Source organism: Labeo rohita, chromosome 7 (assembly GCF_022985175.1).
Source record: "Labeo rohita strain BAU-BD-2019 chromosome 7, IGBB_LRoh.1.0, whole genome shotgun sequence".
In the NCBI taxonomy this organism is placed as follows: Eukaryota; Metazoa; Chordata; class Actinopteri; order Cypriniformes; family Cyprinidae; genus Labeo; species Labeo rohita.
Window position 1 is genome coordinate 9,575,185 of NC_066875.1, and position 14,432 is coordinate 9,589,616.

At 41.3% G+C, this 14,432-nt stretch overlaps 1 protein-coding gene across 4 annotated transcripts in view; it reads left to right on the top strand.

Annotated features, from left to right (window-relative positions):
* LOC127167817 (F-box only protein 44) overlaps positions 1 to 14,432 on the top strand; it is a 52,402-nt gene that overhangs the window by 9,862 nt on the left and 28,108 nt on the right. Inside the window, exons 2-7 of one of the 4 annotated variants that reach the window (XM_051114072.1) lie at positions 1,007 to 1,102; positions 1,453 to 1,582; positions 1,679 to 1,794; positions 9,987 to 10,082; positions 10,753 to 10,888; positions 10,982 to 11,564. In XM_051114072.1, coding sequence (XP_050970029.1) covers positions 1,065 to 1,102; positions 1,453 to 1,582; positions 1,679 to 1,794; positions 9,987 to 10,082; positions 10,753 to 10,888; positions 10,982 to 11,122 — 657 coding nt within the window. In that variant the 5' untranslated portion in view covers positions 1,007 to 1,064 and the 3' untranslated portion in view covers positions 11,123 to 11,564. Of the gene's footprint in view, positions 1 to 1,006; positions 1,103 to 1,452; positions 1,583 to 1,678; positions 1,795 to 9,620; positions 9,668 to 9,755; positions 9,862 to 9,986; positions 10,083 to 10,752; positions 10,889 to 10,981; positions 11,565 to 14,432 lie in introns of those variants that run through there. The other 3 variants (XR_007828029.1, XM_051114069.1, XM_051114071.1) reach the window with 3 other exon arrangements.

The following is a 14,432-nucleotide window of genomic DNA, read 5'->3' on the forward strand; positions in this document are numbered from 1 at the left end:
CCTCCGGCTCTGCCCTGGAGGACTCCTGTGCCTCCTGCTCCGCCTCCGGCACTGCGCTGGAGGGCTCCTGTGCCTCCTGCTCCGCCTCCGGCACTGCCCTGGAGGGCTCCTGTGCCTCCTGCTCCGCCTCCGGCACCGCCCTGGAGGGCTCCTGTGCCTCCTGCTCCACCTCTAGCCCCACCCTGGTGGGCTCCTGCTCTGTCGGTCCTGCCTCAATCACTGGGCCTCCCACATGGACCTGGTCCTCCAGCCCTCGCCCTGTCTCACTCCCCGCCCCACCGTTCCCCTGGACTGTTATGCTGTTGGAACGTCTGGAAGCCGCTCCTTGGGGGAGCTATGTCACGAATCTGGTCGGTGTCCCGCTGTCCGCTCACCGCCAGATGTCACTCTCGCCCTGTCACACACAGACTGTTGCACCACACCCCGGAACTACATTCCCCATCAGCCATTGCACTTCACCCGCGACCAATCAGCGGCGCTATAAAAGCCCCGGTCTTTCCACTTGCAAACCACGGATTGTTGAATTGTTGAATTGTTGTATTCCTAGTTCCTGTTCCAAGTTCCTGGTTCCTGGTTTTTGATCTCTCGCCTGGTTATCTCGTTATCGTCTGTCTAGCCGCCTGCCTTTTCGGACTATCGCTCGTTTTCCTGGACTATTCTTCTGTCTCGCCTCCTACATTTCTGTTTACTGTTGTTTGACCCTGCCTGCACGACTATGTCTTTGTCTTGTATTATCAATAAAAGCTCGCATATGGATCCGCTCGCCTCACGTCACTCATTCCGCGTAACAATAACACAGGGGACCGCTGGGTGACAGGAGAAATTGGAAAGCCATTTCCAGACAACACAGTTACCAGATGCTTTGTAGCATCTTGGTATGTTTGATATGTTAAATCTTTCTAGAAGGTTTTGTACAAATTTAATTTTAGTCAATGTTGCAAAATGAAGATAAATCGATCATCAAGCCAATGCGCACATGAATCACCCAACTCAACTTTGTCCTTAGTCTATATCAAAAGGAGCAGCTGATTGATTTGAAGAAAGAAGGCTACAGTGATGCTTTCATGGATCAACTGCAACCTCATATTAAAATATCAGACTGGTGAGTGTTTACTCAAAGTCCCATTTTATACTACAGTATCTTAGGTGGTGAATTCTGTCATCATTTACTCACCTTCACTTTATTTTAAACCTGTGATTTCTTTGTACAAAATAAGATACTTAATACTTTTTTGGTCCATACGATGAAAGTCTCATGTGGTTTGAACATCAACTTAAAGACTAAAAATGTCACACAGGTTTGGAATGACATGAGTGAGTGTAAATGATAACAGAGTTTTCATTTTTAGATGAACTATCCCTTTAGGAACACAGTATCAGTGTTAAATCAAATTCTAATATGAAAACACAATTTTTGAACAGAACCACATTTATTGGATGTCTCATCTGCAGGTATACCCCAGTCTCTAATTACAGTCAGTATAAGATGTATGTAGAGTTGCTTGATCAAGAGAAGAAACCGATCAGTTACCATAATCCTTATAAAGTTATCCTGCATCGGAATGATTATCCATGGTGTCAAGTGAGTAGAATAACACTGACAGTCCAAATATTCCCCTGTAATCAAATTAATAGTCGAAGCTTTAAGAGTCCCTGTGTTTGTTCTGTTTTATTTCAGATGACCTACGTCTTTACGTATTATGGACCTGGAGTTCGGTTTATCCGTTTCTGTCATGCAGGGATGGGAATGCAGATCACTAACAGTAGTGTGGAAATCTGTCCAGCTGCAGAGAGGTAGTGTTTTCCTGTGTGCGTGTTTTTTTAAATATTTTTTTACATTCTTACATTTTTTACAATTCCTTAATCCTAAACAGGCACAAAAGTGACCTTCAGGTAAAGAAATCTAATGATTAGAACAGGAGACATATCAAGCATAATGTCACAAAGCTTTATTCTAACTAAGATTGTTATACTGTTAAATGAAGGACATTAGTTGACAACTATAACTACAGCCAAAGACATGTACTGCTTAAGGGTAGGTGGTTTTACCAAAATTTTATCCACAAGTTTCCTATGCCCTATAAGGCCTTGCGTCAAAAGTGGGAGCATCTTCCAGTTTGAAGTAAACAAGCGGGACGTGACATTCATTCAACAGTTGACAGTAGTGATGGGCAAATGAAGCCTTGTGAAGCACTGACTGTTTTGGGAAAAGATTTAAAGAGTGTGTTGAAAACAGCACAATCTGCTGATAAAGCAGCCAAAAGCCTTTGAAAGAAACACCGCTGGACTAAACATTCACCACACATTCCAAAGATCTACTCGTGTTACATGCACAAATATAAGTCTAACAGTGTGTGTGTTTGTTTGTTGAATTTTTGTATCTGATAAATTAATTTACCCATTAAACTGTGGCATTAAATGCTAGTACGAATATCTATATAAAGTAATAGAAGAATAATGTACATATATGAACTGCATATGGCAAATATTTAATTTTCCTGAAATAATTTGAACCAATGCTTTGGTTCAATACATCACTAGTTAACAGTCATTGAAGATTTAGCAAAGATTTAGCAGTCCAAACTTGCTAACGATGTGGGACAGCTTTGAACAGCACATGTTGTCCCTGAGCACCATAATGACGTCTCATAAAGGTTTGCAACTTTACAAAGTAAACAATGATCCGGAAAAACGCTAATTAGCACACAAAATACCACTGGTTGTTACAGAGTGTGCAGAGATGACGCGTGAAGCATGCGGATCCAAATGCAAACTTTTATTCGAGGGACGAGACAAAGACATGGTCAAAGCAGGCAGGGTCAGAACAATGGCAAACAGGTATTTAGACAGCAAGACGAAGAGGAATCCGTAACTTGGGCGAGGGTCAATCCACGGCAAACATTAACCGAAGGGAGAGACGAAAGAATAATCCAGGCAGGCGAGGGTTTCAAAAGGCAGGCAGCGAGACAGACTAAACGAAATAACTAAGGCGAGATAACAAGACAGAAAAACAAGAAACTAGATACAGGATAACCAGGAAACGCTTTGTATGAATGCTAAACACAGTTCAAAACTCAGCAGCGACTGACAGGAAGACCGGGGCTTAAATACTGTCTCCGATTGGCGCAGAAGCCCTCCAGGGCAGAGCAGGAGGCGCAGGAGGTGGAGCAGGAGGCGCAGGAGCCCTCCAGGGCGGAGCAGGAGGCGCAGAATCCCTCCAGGGCGGAGCAGGAGGCGCAGAATCCCTCCAGGGCGGAACAGGAGGCACAGAAGCCCTCCTGGGTGGAACATGAGACGTGGAAGCCCCCCAGGGCGGAACAGGAGGCGCGGAAGCCCTCCAGGGCGGAGCAAGAGGTGCCAGGGCCCCCCAGGGCGGAGCAGGAGGCGCAGGGGCCCTCCAGGGCGGAGCAGGAGGCGCAAAAGCCCTCCAGGGCGGAACAGGAGGTGCAGAAGCCCCCCAGGGCGGAACAGGAGGCACGGAAGCCCTCCAGGGACCTCTGGAGCAGACTTGAAACCAGACGGGACCTCTGGAGCAGACTTGAGACCAGACGGGAGCTCTGGAGCAGGCTTGTGATCAGACGGGAGCTCTGGAGCAGGCTTGTGATCAAACATGACCTCAGGGACATACTTGTGAACAGACGTGAGCTCTGGAGCAGGCTTGGGATCAGACGTGACCTCAGGGGCTGACTTGTGAACAGACGTGACCTCAGGAGCTGACTTGTGAACAGACGTGACCTCAGGAGCACAGTGTGCAGCCCACACACACCAAATGGCAACCGCCATTAAGGGAAGAGCAGCAGTGGGTGGCAGGGTCTCTTTACTGGTGGGTTTAGAAGTGCCGATGCCACAGGGAGGCTGGCTGCCCGCACTGACACCAGTGGTGGGTCCAGCACGCTGGCCATCATGACAGGCCGTGCCCTTGGGGTGTCGGACGAGACATGGCGAGGCTCTGGGCCGTCAGACGAGACATGGCGAGGCTCTGGGCAGTCAGACGAGACATGGCGAGGCTCTGGGAGATCAACTGAGACTTGACTTGGTTTGTGAAGTTCGACTGTGACTTTACTTGACTCAGAAGATACTGCCGTGACTCGACTTGACAACAGGAACAACAGCTCTGACTGGGCTCTGGGCGATCAGACAAGACGTGACGGAGCTCTGGACGGACAGACGAGACTTGGCTTGGCTCTGGATGGACAGACGGGACGTGGCTTGGCTTTGGACGGACAGACGAGACGTGGCTTGGCTCTGGACGGACAGACGAGACATGACTTGACTCTGGGCCGTCGGATGGGACGTGACTTGGTTCGTGGGGACCGGCTAAAGCTTGACTTGGCTCATGGAGATCAGCTGTGGCTTGACTTGGCTTGTGAAGTTCAGTAATGACTGGACTAGACTCGTGGAGATCAGCGGTGACTTGACTTGGCTTTACTGGAACAACTGTAATTTGACTTGGCTTTATTGGAGCAGCTACAGCTTGACTTGACTTTTCAGGAGCAGCTGTGACTTGACTTGAATTTGCTGGAGTAGCTGCGGCTTGACTTGAATTCGCTGGAGCAGCTGTGGCTTGACGTGATTTAGGAGGTGCTGTATCTTGGCTTGAATCAGGATGTGAAGCTGTGTCTTGGCTTGTCTCTGAAAGGACAACTGCGACTTGGCTTAGCACAGGAACCTCAGCTGCCACGTGCTTTGACTTAGCAGGAACAGCAGCTGTAATGTGACTTGACTCAGGAACCACATCTGGATGGGCGACCATGATGGATGCAGACTCTGGAGCAGAAGACATGACATGAGCAGGCTGTGGCTTGGCTGACGTGACGTTAGCGGGCGCTGGCTTGGCTGACGTGGTGCCAGCAGGCTCTGGCGTGGCGGCCATCTTGTGCAGTGGCTCAGGAAAGATGGCCGGCTGTAACTTGACTTGAGACAGGAACGGCAGCTGTAGCTTGACTTGACTTTGGAACAACAGCCATGGCTTGACTTGACACTGGAAACACAGCTGCACCTTGACTGGACTTGGAAACTTGACTTGCCTTGGGAAACACAGCTGCAACTTGACTTGACTCGGAAACTTGACTTGATTCAGGAAACGCGGCTGCAACTTGACTTGACTCGGGAAACACAGCTGCAACTTGACTTGACTCGGGAAACGCAGCTGCAACTTGACTTGGCTCGGAAACTTGACTCAGGAAACGCAGCTGCAAGTTGACTTGACTCGGGAAACACAGCTGCAACTTGACTTGACCCGGGAACTTGACGTGACTCAGGAAACGCAGCTGCAACTTGACTTGACTTGGAAACCTGACTTGACTCGGGAAACACAGCTGCAACTTGACTGGACTTGGAAACTTGACTTGCCTTGGGAAACACAGCTGCAACTTGACTTGACTCGGAAACTTGACTTGATTCAGGAAACGCGGCTGCAACTTGACTTGACTCGGGAAACACAGCTGCAACTTGACTTGACTCGGGAAACGCAGCTGCAACTTGACTTGGCTCGGAAACTTGACTTGACTCAGGAAACGCAGCTGCAAGTTGACTTGACTCGGGAAACACAGCTGCAACTTGACTTGACCCGGGAACTTGACGTGACTCAGGAAACGCAGCTGCAACTTGACTTGACTTGGAAACTTGACGTGACTCAGGAAATGCAGCTGCAACTTGACTTGACTTGGAAACTTGACTTGACTCAGGAAACACAGCTGCTACTCTCCATGGCTCGGGTATGGCAGCTGTGACGTGACAGAGCTCCGTTTTCGCCGCTATTTTGTGAACGGGCTCCGCCGTCGCCGCCGTAGTATGAACGCGCTCCGGCGCGGCCGCCATCTTGCGAACTGGTTCTGCTGACGCCGCCATTAGATGAGCGCTATCCGTAGTCGTCGCCATTGCCTGAGCGTGCTCCAGCATGGCCGCCATTTCACGAGCGAGCCAGGCGGCCAGCGGTTCCGTGGCGTCGCGCTCCTTATCCGCGACACCCACAGTAGATGGTGAGATAACCAGGAAACGCTTTGTATGAATGCTAAACACAGTTCAATACTCGGCAGCGACTGACAGGAAGACCGGGGCTTAAATACTGTCTCTGATTGGCACAGGTGATAAGAGCAGTGGCTGATGGGCAATGTAGTCTGGGGTGTGGTATAACAGTCAGTGTGTGAAAACAAGGTGAGGGCGACATCTGGTGGTGAGTGGTCCGCAGCTCACCGACCAGATCCGTAACACTGGTATACTACTACTGCCGCCTCACCAGAAGCTGTACCCACATTCTTTTTTAAAGTAGCCCCCCTCGGAAACAGGTGGATATCCTGGTGTGATATATATAGTAGGGTTGTCAGTTGAACGCATTAACTTAAGTAATTAAGCTTAAACAAAACATCAAACACATCTCATTTGAGTTGGCGCCGGTAGCTGTTGCGCTATGGGTGACCCCTAAGCTTCGAATCCCGGCTTGAGGACCTTACCCGATCCCGCCTCCCTCTCCTCTCTCTCAGTTCACTTCCTGTCAGCTGTACACTGTTCCATCGTAATGAAAGCACAAGTGCCCCCACAAAAAACACATCACATTACAACATGAATGGCTATTATGTTAAATTAAAGGGGTCATATGATGTTGCTAAAAAGAACATTATTTTGTGTATTTGGCGTAATGCAATGTATTTATGTGGTTTGAGGTTTAAAAAACACGTTATTTTCCACATACTGTACATTATTGTTGCTCCTCTCTGTCCAAACAACATGTATCTGGAATGTTTAGCTTTGCGCCTATTGTTATTTAATTCTGAGGAAGCAACTCTTGGGTTGGAAGCACGCTTGCGGTTTCTTCCCCCTGTTTGGGAGCATGGTGCTATACCTCTCTTCCTCTGAGGAGGTTAAACTGGGGTTGTGACTGAATGCTGGGAAAAGTGTGCTTTCTCCATTACAGAGAACCACTTATCTGGGCGTGGTGTGGGATTCGACCATGATGCAGGCACGCCTGTCTCCTGCTCGGATCGAGTCGATCCTTGCGGCAGTCAGGTGAAAGTAGGCCGGTCACTCACTGTCAAACAGTGCCAGAAACTGCGGGGTCTGATGGCAGCTACGTCCGGAATACCTTTTGGCCTGCTGTGACCCCTGCAGTGGTGACTCAGAACCAAGGGGTTTCCCCTTGTCAAACAGTGCCAAGTCAAAGAGGTCCAAATGGAAGTCAAAGAGGTCCACTGTTGTTTGGACTCTTCAACAGGTTCGGAATAACAAAGTGGGGAGTACATCACAGAATTTTTGTGTGAACTACCCCTTTAAGAACACAGTACCAGCATTTGACATCAGGTTCTAAATTGAAAGCCTGGTTTGTTTATAGGAACCCTTTTTGATGTTTGTCCGATGCAGGTGTGCCCCACGCCATGATTGTGGAAGTGAATATCAGATCTGTGTAGAGTTGCTTGATGAGAGAAAAAAACCCATCAGAACGTTTAAACCTGAGAAAGTTCTATTTTCATTTAGGAACGGCGAGCCGTGGAGTCAAGTGAGTAGAATAATACTGATCCTCAGATTATTACATTTATTATTATTTATTATTATGAGAGGTAGTGTTTCCAACGTAAACAGTAAACACATGATCCCTACAAATTAAGGTGGTCACACACCAAACAAGAAGCACAATGCCACAATTCAAAGGTATCGCACACCATATGTGTTACGTTCAGTTCAAGACAGCAGCCTAAAACAGTTAATCTAATCAACAAACATGCAAACGTTCACTTCAGATAGAAACAATGCAAGACATACTTCATTTTTTCAGAAGCAGATTAGGGTGCAGCCGAATTAAGAGTTTCTATCACTTAGAGTATTGTCTTTTGGTTTACTTTAATATCATCAGAATGTCAAACTTAACTTCTGGGTCATTCCAGCTGGAATCATCAAATTTTGGAAAAGTTCCCCACCTGACCCCCTCAGATTTGTCTGAAAAAAATCTATGTGATGGGTAGTATGCCCAATAGATCATATACAAAATTTCAAATCTCTACTGTGCGTACTTTTTTCACAAAAAATCTGTAAAAAAGTTTGTTTTTTACCCCGTTTTGGCATCACATAACAACTTTCAGTAACTGTTATGTTACACATTTATTTGTGTTGGTGGTATACATTATTAAAGTGACTCATGTCTGGAAGTATGTTTTTTGTATTTTTTGTATAAGTGGAACATTAATAAATTCTGTTGAAATGCCCATACCAAGTTGAATAGCAAAACTGAACAATAGGATCAGTGATGAAACTCTGAGTTTTAAAAAAATCATTACAGAAAAATGAGGCAAAACCCCATCCCAATTTTTTTTATATTTTATCAATAAGAACATGCTCTTTCAAAAAAAAAAGTTTTATGTTCACACCTGGTGTCATTCATGGGAAATATTGCTCTGAACATTGGTGTAAATAGTTTTTTTTCCATTTTTGGACCTTAATATCTCAACATCCATCAGACTCTATTGTCTGATATCAAAGGATGTGAAAGACATGGTACATATCAGACCATTTACCAAGTTTGATGCTTATACATTGAAGATTGAGGTTTCTATGGACATCTGAAAACCCTTAAAGTAATAGTTTCAAAGAAAAGTAGAGGGCCAGCATTCAGGTGTAAATTCAGTAACAATGCTGTGAGTTGTAATTCATGCAGTTCTGGACTAGGACTCTTAGCCCAGAAAATTTCATGGACCTGGCACAAATAGTTCTGGAGATATTTCAGTCTGAACATGGTCACTCAGGCTGTGATGCCAAAACGGGGTAAAAAACAAACTTTTTTACAGATTTTTTTGTGAAAAAAGTACGCACAGTAGAGATTTGAAATTTTGTATATGATCTATTGGGCATACTACCTATCACATAGATTTTTTTCAGACAAATCTGAGGGGGTCAGGTGGGGAACTTTTCCAAAATTTGATGATTCCAGCTGGAATGACCCAGAAGTTAAGTTTGACATTCTGATGATATTAAAGTAAACCAAAAGACAATACTCTAAGTGATAGAAACTCTTAATTCGGCTGCACCCTAATCTGCTTCTGAAAAAATGAAGTATGTCTTGCATTGTTTCTATCTGAAGTGAACGTTTGCATGTTTGTTGATTAGATTAACTGTTTTGGGCTGCTGTCTTGAACTGAACGTAACACATATGGTGTGCGATACCTTTGAATTGTGGCATTGTGCTTCTTGTTTGGTGTGTGACCACCTTAATTTGTAGGGATCATGTGTTTACTGTTTACGTTGGAAACACTACCTCTCATAATAATAAATAATAATAAATGTAATAATCTGAGGATCAGTATTATTCTACTCACTTGACTCCACGGCTCGCCGTTCCTAAATGAAAATAGAACTTTCTCAGGTTTAAACGTTCTGATGGGTTTTTTTCTCTCATCAAGCAACTCTACACAGATCTGATATTCACTTCCACAATCATGGCGTGGGGCACACCTGCATCGGACAAACATCAAAAAGGGTTCCTATAGTTCCACAGTAGAGATCTGAAATTTTGTATATGATCTATTGGGCATACTACCCATCACATAGATTTTTTTCAGACAAATCTGAGGGGGTCAGGTGGGGACCATTTGATGATTCCAGCTGGAATGACCCTTCTGTGTTTCCCCTCTTAGCTTCAGATTCACAAATCGTAACTTGCTCAAGAATCCCAGTGCACAAGGTGATTCATGTAATAAAGATTGTACCATAAGTGTCACTATAATAAACTGTTACTTCAGGTAAAGTCTCTTTTCTGATGTTCTTATTAGAGAAATTTGAAGGATGGGAGATTGTAGCTAATGGAGGTCACCAGTGGGTGACACAAGGAAATAGGAGAACATTTCCGGTCTCTAAATGTTTTGTGACGTCTTGTGGGTATGTTTGAAATTTTAGATCCTTCAAGAAAGTTCTGAGCTCATTTAATTTCAGTCAATGTTGCTATATGAAAATAAACTAAACATAAAGCCAATTCACACATTAATAATAAATTTTGTCCTCAGTCTGTGTTTGAAGGAACAGCTGATTGATTTGAAGCAAGAAGGCTACAGTGAAGCTTTCATGGATCAACAGCAACCCTATATCAAAATATCAGACTGGTGAGCGTTCACTCAATCTGCCATTTCAGGCTACAGTATCTTAGGTGGTGGATTTCATAGCTGGTGTGATGTGATTTGTGTTTGGTAGTATAAGAACACAAAGTGATATATCATTCATATTTTAATGTTTTATGTTTAAGGCATTTCAGTTTGTAATTTTACTGCAAGAATCTGCATGAGCTCTGACACAAATGGCACAGTTGAGCTTCGAGCAACCCGAGATCAAGTCCAGGCTGTACTGTCCTTCACAATAAAAACTAAATAAATAAATAAATACTAGCATACACACACAGGACAGAAAGTGAATTTAAATGTCATTAAAGGCATAGTTCATCTAAAAATGCTAATTTTGTCATCATTTACGCACCCTTATGTCATTCCAAACCTATGTGAATTTCTTTCTTCTGCATTTCATTGTTTCTTCTCTGAAGCACAAAAAGGTATTTTGAAGAATGTCTCAGTGTTTTTTTTTTTTATTTATACAATAAACGTTTGAGTTTTGAAATGCCTCATTTTGTATTTCGCATAAGAAAGTCACACAAGTTTGAAATGACACGAGTGACACAAGTGAGGGTAAATGATGGCACTTTTTATAGACAGTACTACTGTTAAATCAGATTCTAATTAGAACAGAACCATTAATGTCATTAATGTGATGTCTCATCTGGAGGTACGCCCCACTCTCTGATTGTGGAAGTGAGTATCAGATCTGTGTGGAGTTGCTTGATGAGAAGAAGAAACCCATCAGTACCTTTCAGCCTGAGAAAGTTTTCTTTCAAAAGGGGAAAATGTATCCATGGCGTCAAGTGAGTAGAATAATACTCCAGTCCAATTATTCCCCTATTATCAACTAATAGTCAAAGCTCATGTGTGCCTGTGTTTGTTCTGCTTTATTTCAGATGACTCACGTCTTTATGAATTATGGACCTGGAGTTTGGTTTATCCGTTTCACTCACGGTGGAAAGGATACAAAATTTCAGAAAGGCCAGCGTGGAATACAGGTCACTAACAGTAGTGTGGAGATCTGTTCAATTGATTGAGTGTTTTCCTGATTTAAATTTAACAGCTGCAAAAGTGGCCTTCAAATGAGGAACTGTAGTGATTCAGTATGCTATAAGGAGATAAATCAACTATAACGCTACAATTGCTCTATTGCAATTAAACATTGTGTGTTATATTGTTAAAATGAAGGACCTTAGTTGCCTAGTTGCCAACTGTAACTATAACCATAGACGTACTGCTCATCAAATAATCAATTACTTGATTGAAATAAACATCTCAAAGTTACTGTGTGCAAGTGATGTTATGTTCAGCACTAAAGCTTTGAATGCAAATTGATGCTTGATTATGAAATAACAGGTGAAGTTCTGGGGCTTAAAAGAGACAAATCAGAGGCAGCAAACTTGGAGTTTATTGAGGCAAAAGTCAAATTTAATAGTTAATAATTCACCATAATCATGGTTTAAGTTAACTCAGTATCCGAACTGACAATGGCATGTTAGTTGTCACTTATCGTGTGAGGAAGGGGCGAACAAAGACGAAGGTCAAAGATAAAGTCTTTATTACATTCCAAAGGCAAAACAGGAGGAGGGTAAATACACGCACACATTGACGAGACCAGAACCCCAAACAGAATGCAACTATAAAGACGGGTGATAAAGATGAACTTAATTAAGGCACAGGTGATACAAGGTAAACTAATAATGACTAAACAAAAACTATTACCAGTCACATTATTATTATTACTATTATTAATTTAGTCTTTTGGAGTTATATTTAAAGGGTTGCAATATGTGCAGTGTGAGGACCAAACCAAATCTCCAGGTACTCTTCTGAGAACCAGGCTAAAAAACTCACGTGCATCCTTGCTTATAATGCTGTTCATTAAGAGAAAGTAAATAAACAGTAATTCAAGCACACCAATAAATTTAGGGGAAAAGGGTACAATCAGTGATCTATTTTTTAATCTTCATCTTTCATCTCAGCAACAATGTTCATATACATTTCGTTCTTTCATATAATTTCTGTCTGCCTTCATTAAAATAACTAAATAATTAAAAATTAAAATAACCTCATGGCCGATTTGTGACACGTGTCTATATTAGCTCACTCTGATTGGCTGAAAAGTACATCTTGGAGGGCTCACAAGCAACGTGTTGGAGACTCCTGGAGGATATTTCAGAAAGCAGGTTATGTGACATACCCGGGTATGTTTCAGGGTTATGGCAAGCCGTTTTAATTTAATCTAAAAGCCGTACTAGTATCTATTTTCATGGTACTAGTACTTATTTTTTAGTTACTAGTATCTTTTCAATTAAGTACTAATACTTATTCATTAGCTACTAGTACTTATTCTTTAGCTACTAGTACCTTTTTAAAAGATACTAGTACGTATTCATTAGACACTAGTTCTTATTTATTAGTTACCAGTACTCATTCTTTAGATACTAGTACCTATTAAATAGACACTAGTACTTATTTATTAGATACTAGTACTTATTCATTAGATATGAGTATCTATATAATAGCTACTGGTACTTATTCGTTAGATACTAGTACTTATTTATTAGATACTAGTACTTATTTCAGTAGTGACTAGTAACTATTATGTTGTTACTAGTAAAACATTTTACATTTTACCATTGATTTCTATGTGATCTGTCATTGAGATATCAACTTTTCAGTTTTGACTAGTATGTATTCCAGTTGTGATTAGTACATAATTTTTATGTACTAGTAGTTAAACATTCGGTACTAGTACTTATTTTTAGATACTAGTACCTATTATTAGATACTAGTACTTAATCATTACATACTAGTATTTATTTATTAGATACTCTAACCTATTAAATAGATACTAGTTCTTAATTATTACGTACTGGTAATTATTCATTATATACTAGTTCTTATTTATTTTACTAGTACTTATTTAATAGGTACTAGTACCTTGTAATTAGATACTAGTTCGTATTTGTTACATACTAGTACTTACTGATTAGCAACAAGTATTATTCAAAAGATACTAGTACACATTTATTAGATACTAGTACTTATTTGAAATGTTACTAGTAAGATTTTTTATTTTACTAGTAAAATGTTTAATTGAACTCTACTGTGGCCGTTCAGACTAGTCATAACTTAAGACGAGTAAAAAAGCAGATCTGACTAGTAAGATAAAAATTGTTTCTAGTAATAATTATGAAAGATACTAGTGTTTAATAAATAAGTACTTGTACCTAATTAATAACTACTAGTATCTATTAAATAGTTACTATGTAATGAAATTAGTACCAGTATCTATTAAATAAGTACTAGTATCTAATGAATGCTTACTAGTAATATTTAAATAGATACTAGTCACTATTGCAATAATTACTAGTCAGAAATGAAACGATGATATCAAAAACAGATTAACTACCTTTCCCTGTTCATTTGGAGATATCTTTAACCTCATAAAGTACTAGTAAGAATGTATTTTGAGATATCTTCTTTTAAAAAGATCATTACATAAACATGAGTACCTCTCCACCTTCCAGTCAGAGTCCACATGGCAACACAATACATTAATATGCTGAATTAATCTGATTGCTAAGTAGGGCTAACTGGATTTGTATGTTAGCCTACCTTGCTAATTGTTTACCATGAAAACAAGAAAATATTACAAACATGCTGTCCAACAAAAGTATAATGATATGTTTAGTCCAAATACACATCACAACATCAGTCTTTGAAATAACTTATTTTTGTGATCTGACATGGTTTTATTAAACAGAATGAGGCAGAAATCATGCCACTTTATATTATTCTAAACAGTGATAAAGGCTATGTCGGTTAGCATTGCATTTTAAATTTACTTTATTCTTATAAAAATACCCGAGATGGCTTGAAGAACACAGAAAGCCATATATTGTTGCAGTAATTGTTTATTTTATTCACGGTTTATAAGTAAAACCTCTATATGCATGTTATTCAGCTACTAGGCTACATCTACAGCAAAAGCTGAATGAATGCCTTTGTCCATTTAAGGGATTTCCTGGAACGTCATCAATGAGTCTCATTTGTGGAGGGCGCCCTACGGTGACAAGTATGAATGAAAAAGAAATTATATTATTGAGTACTCATTATTGCTCACAAAACCCTGATTTGGGTAAAAATAGCAAAGATAATTAAGAACTTTGAGGTAAACGCAAATCCTTTCTCCACTGTAGAGAATTATACATTTTTTTATTTTTCTTGCAGCTATATTTATTATTGTATTTATTCTTAAATGCTTAAATGCTTTTTTATATATATTATAGTGAAAAAGTGTTATTACAAAAGTAATATTCGTTATTTTGTTTAATGTTTCTA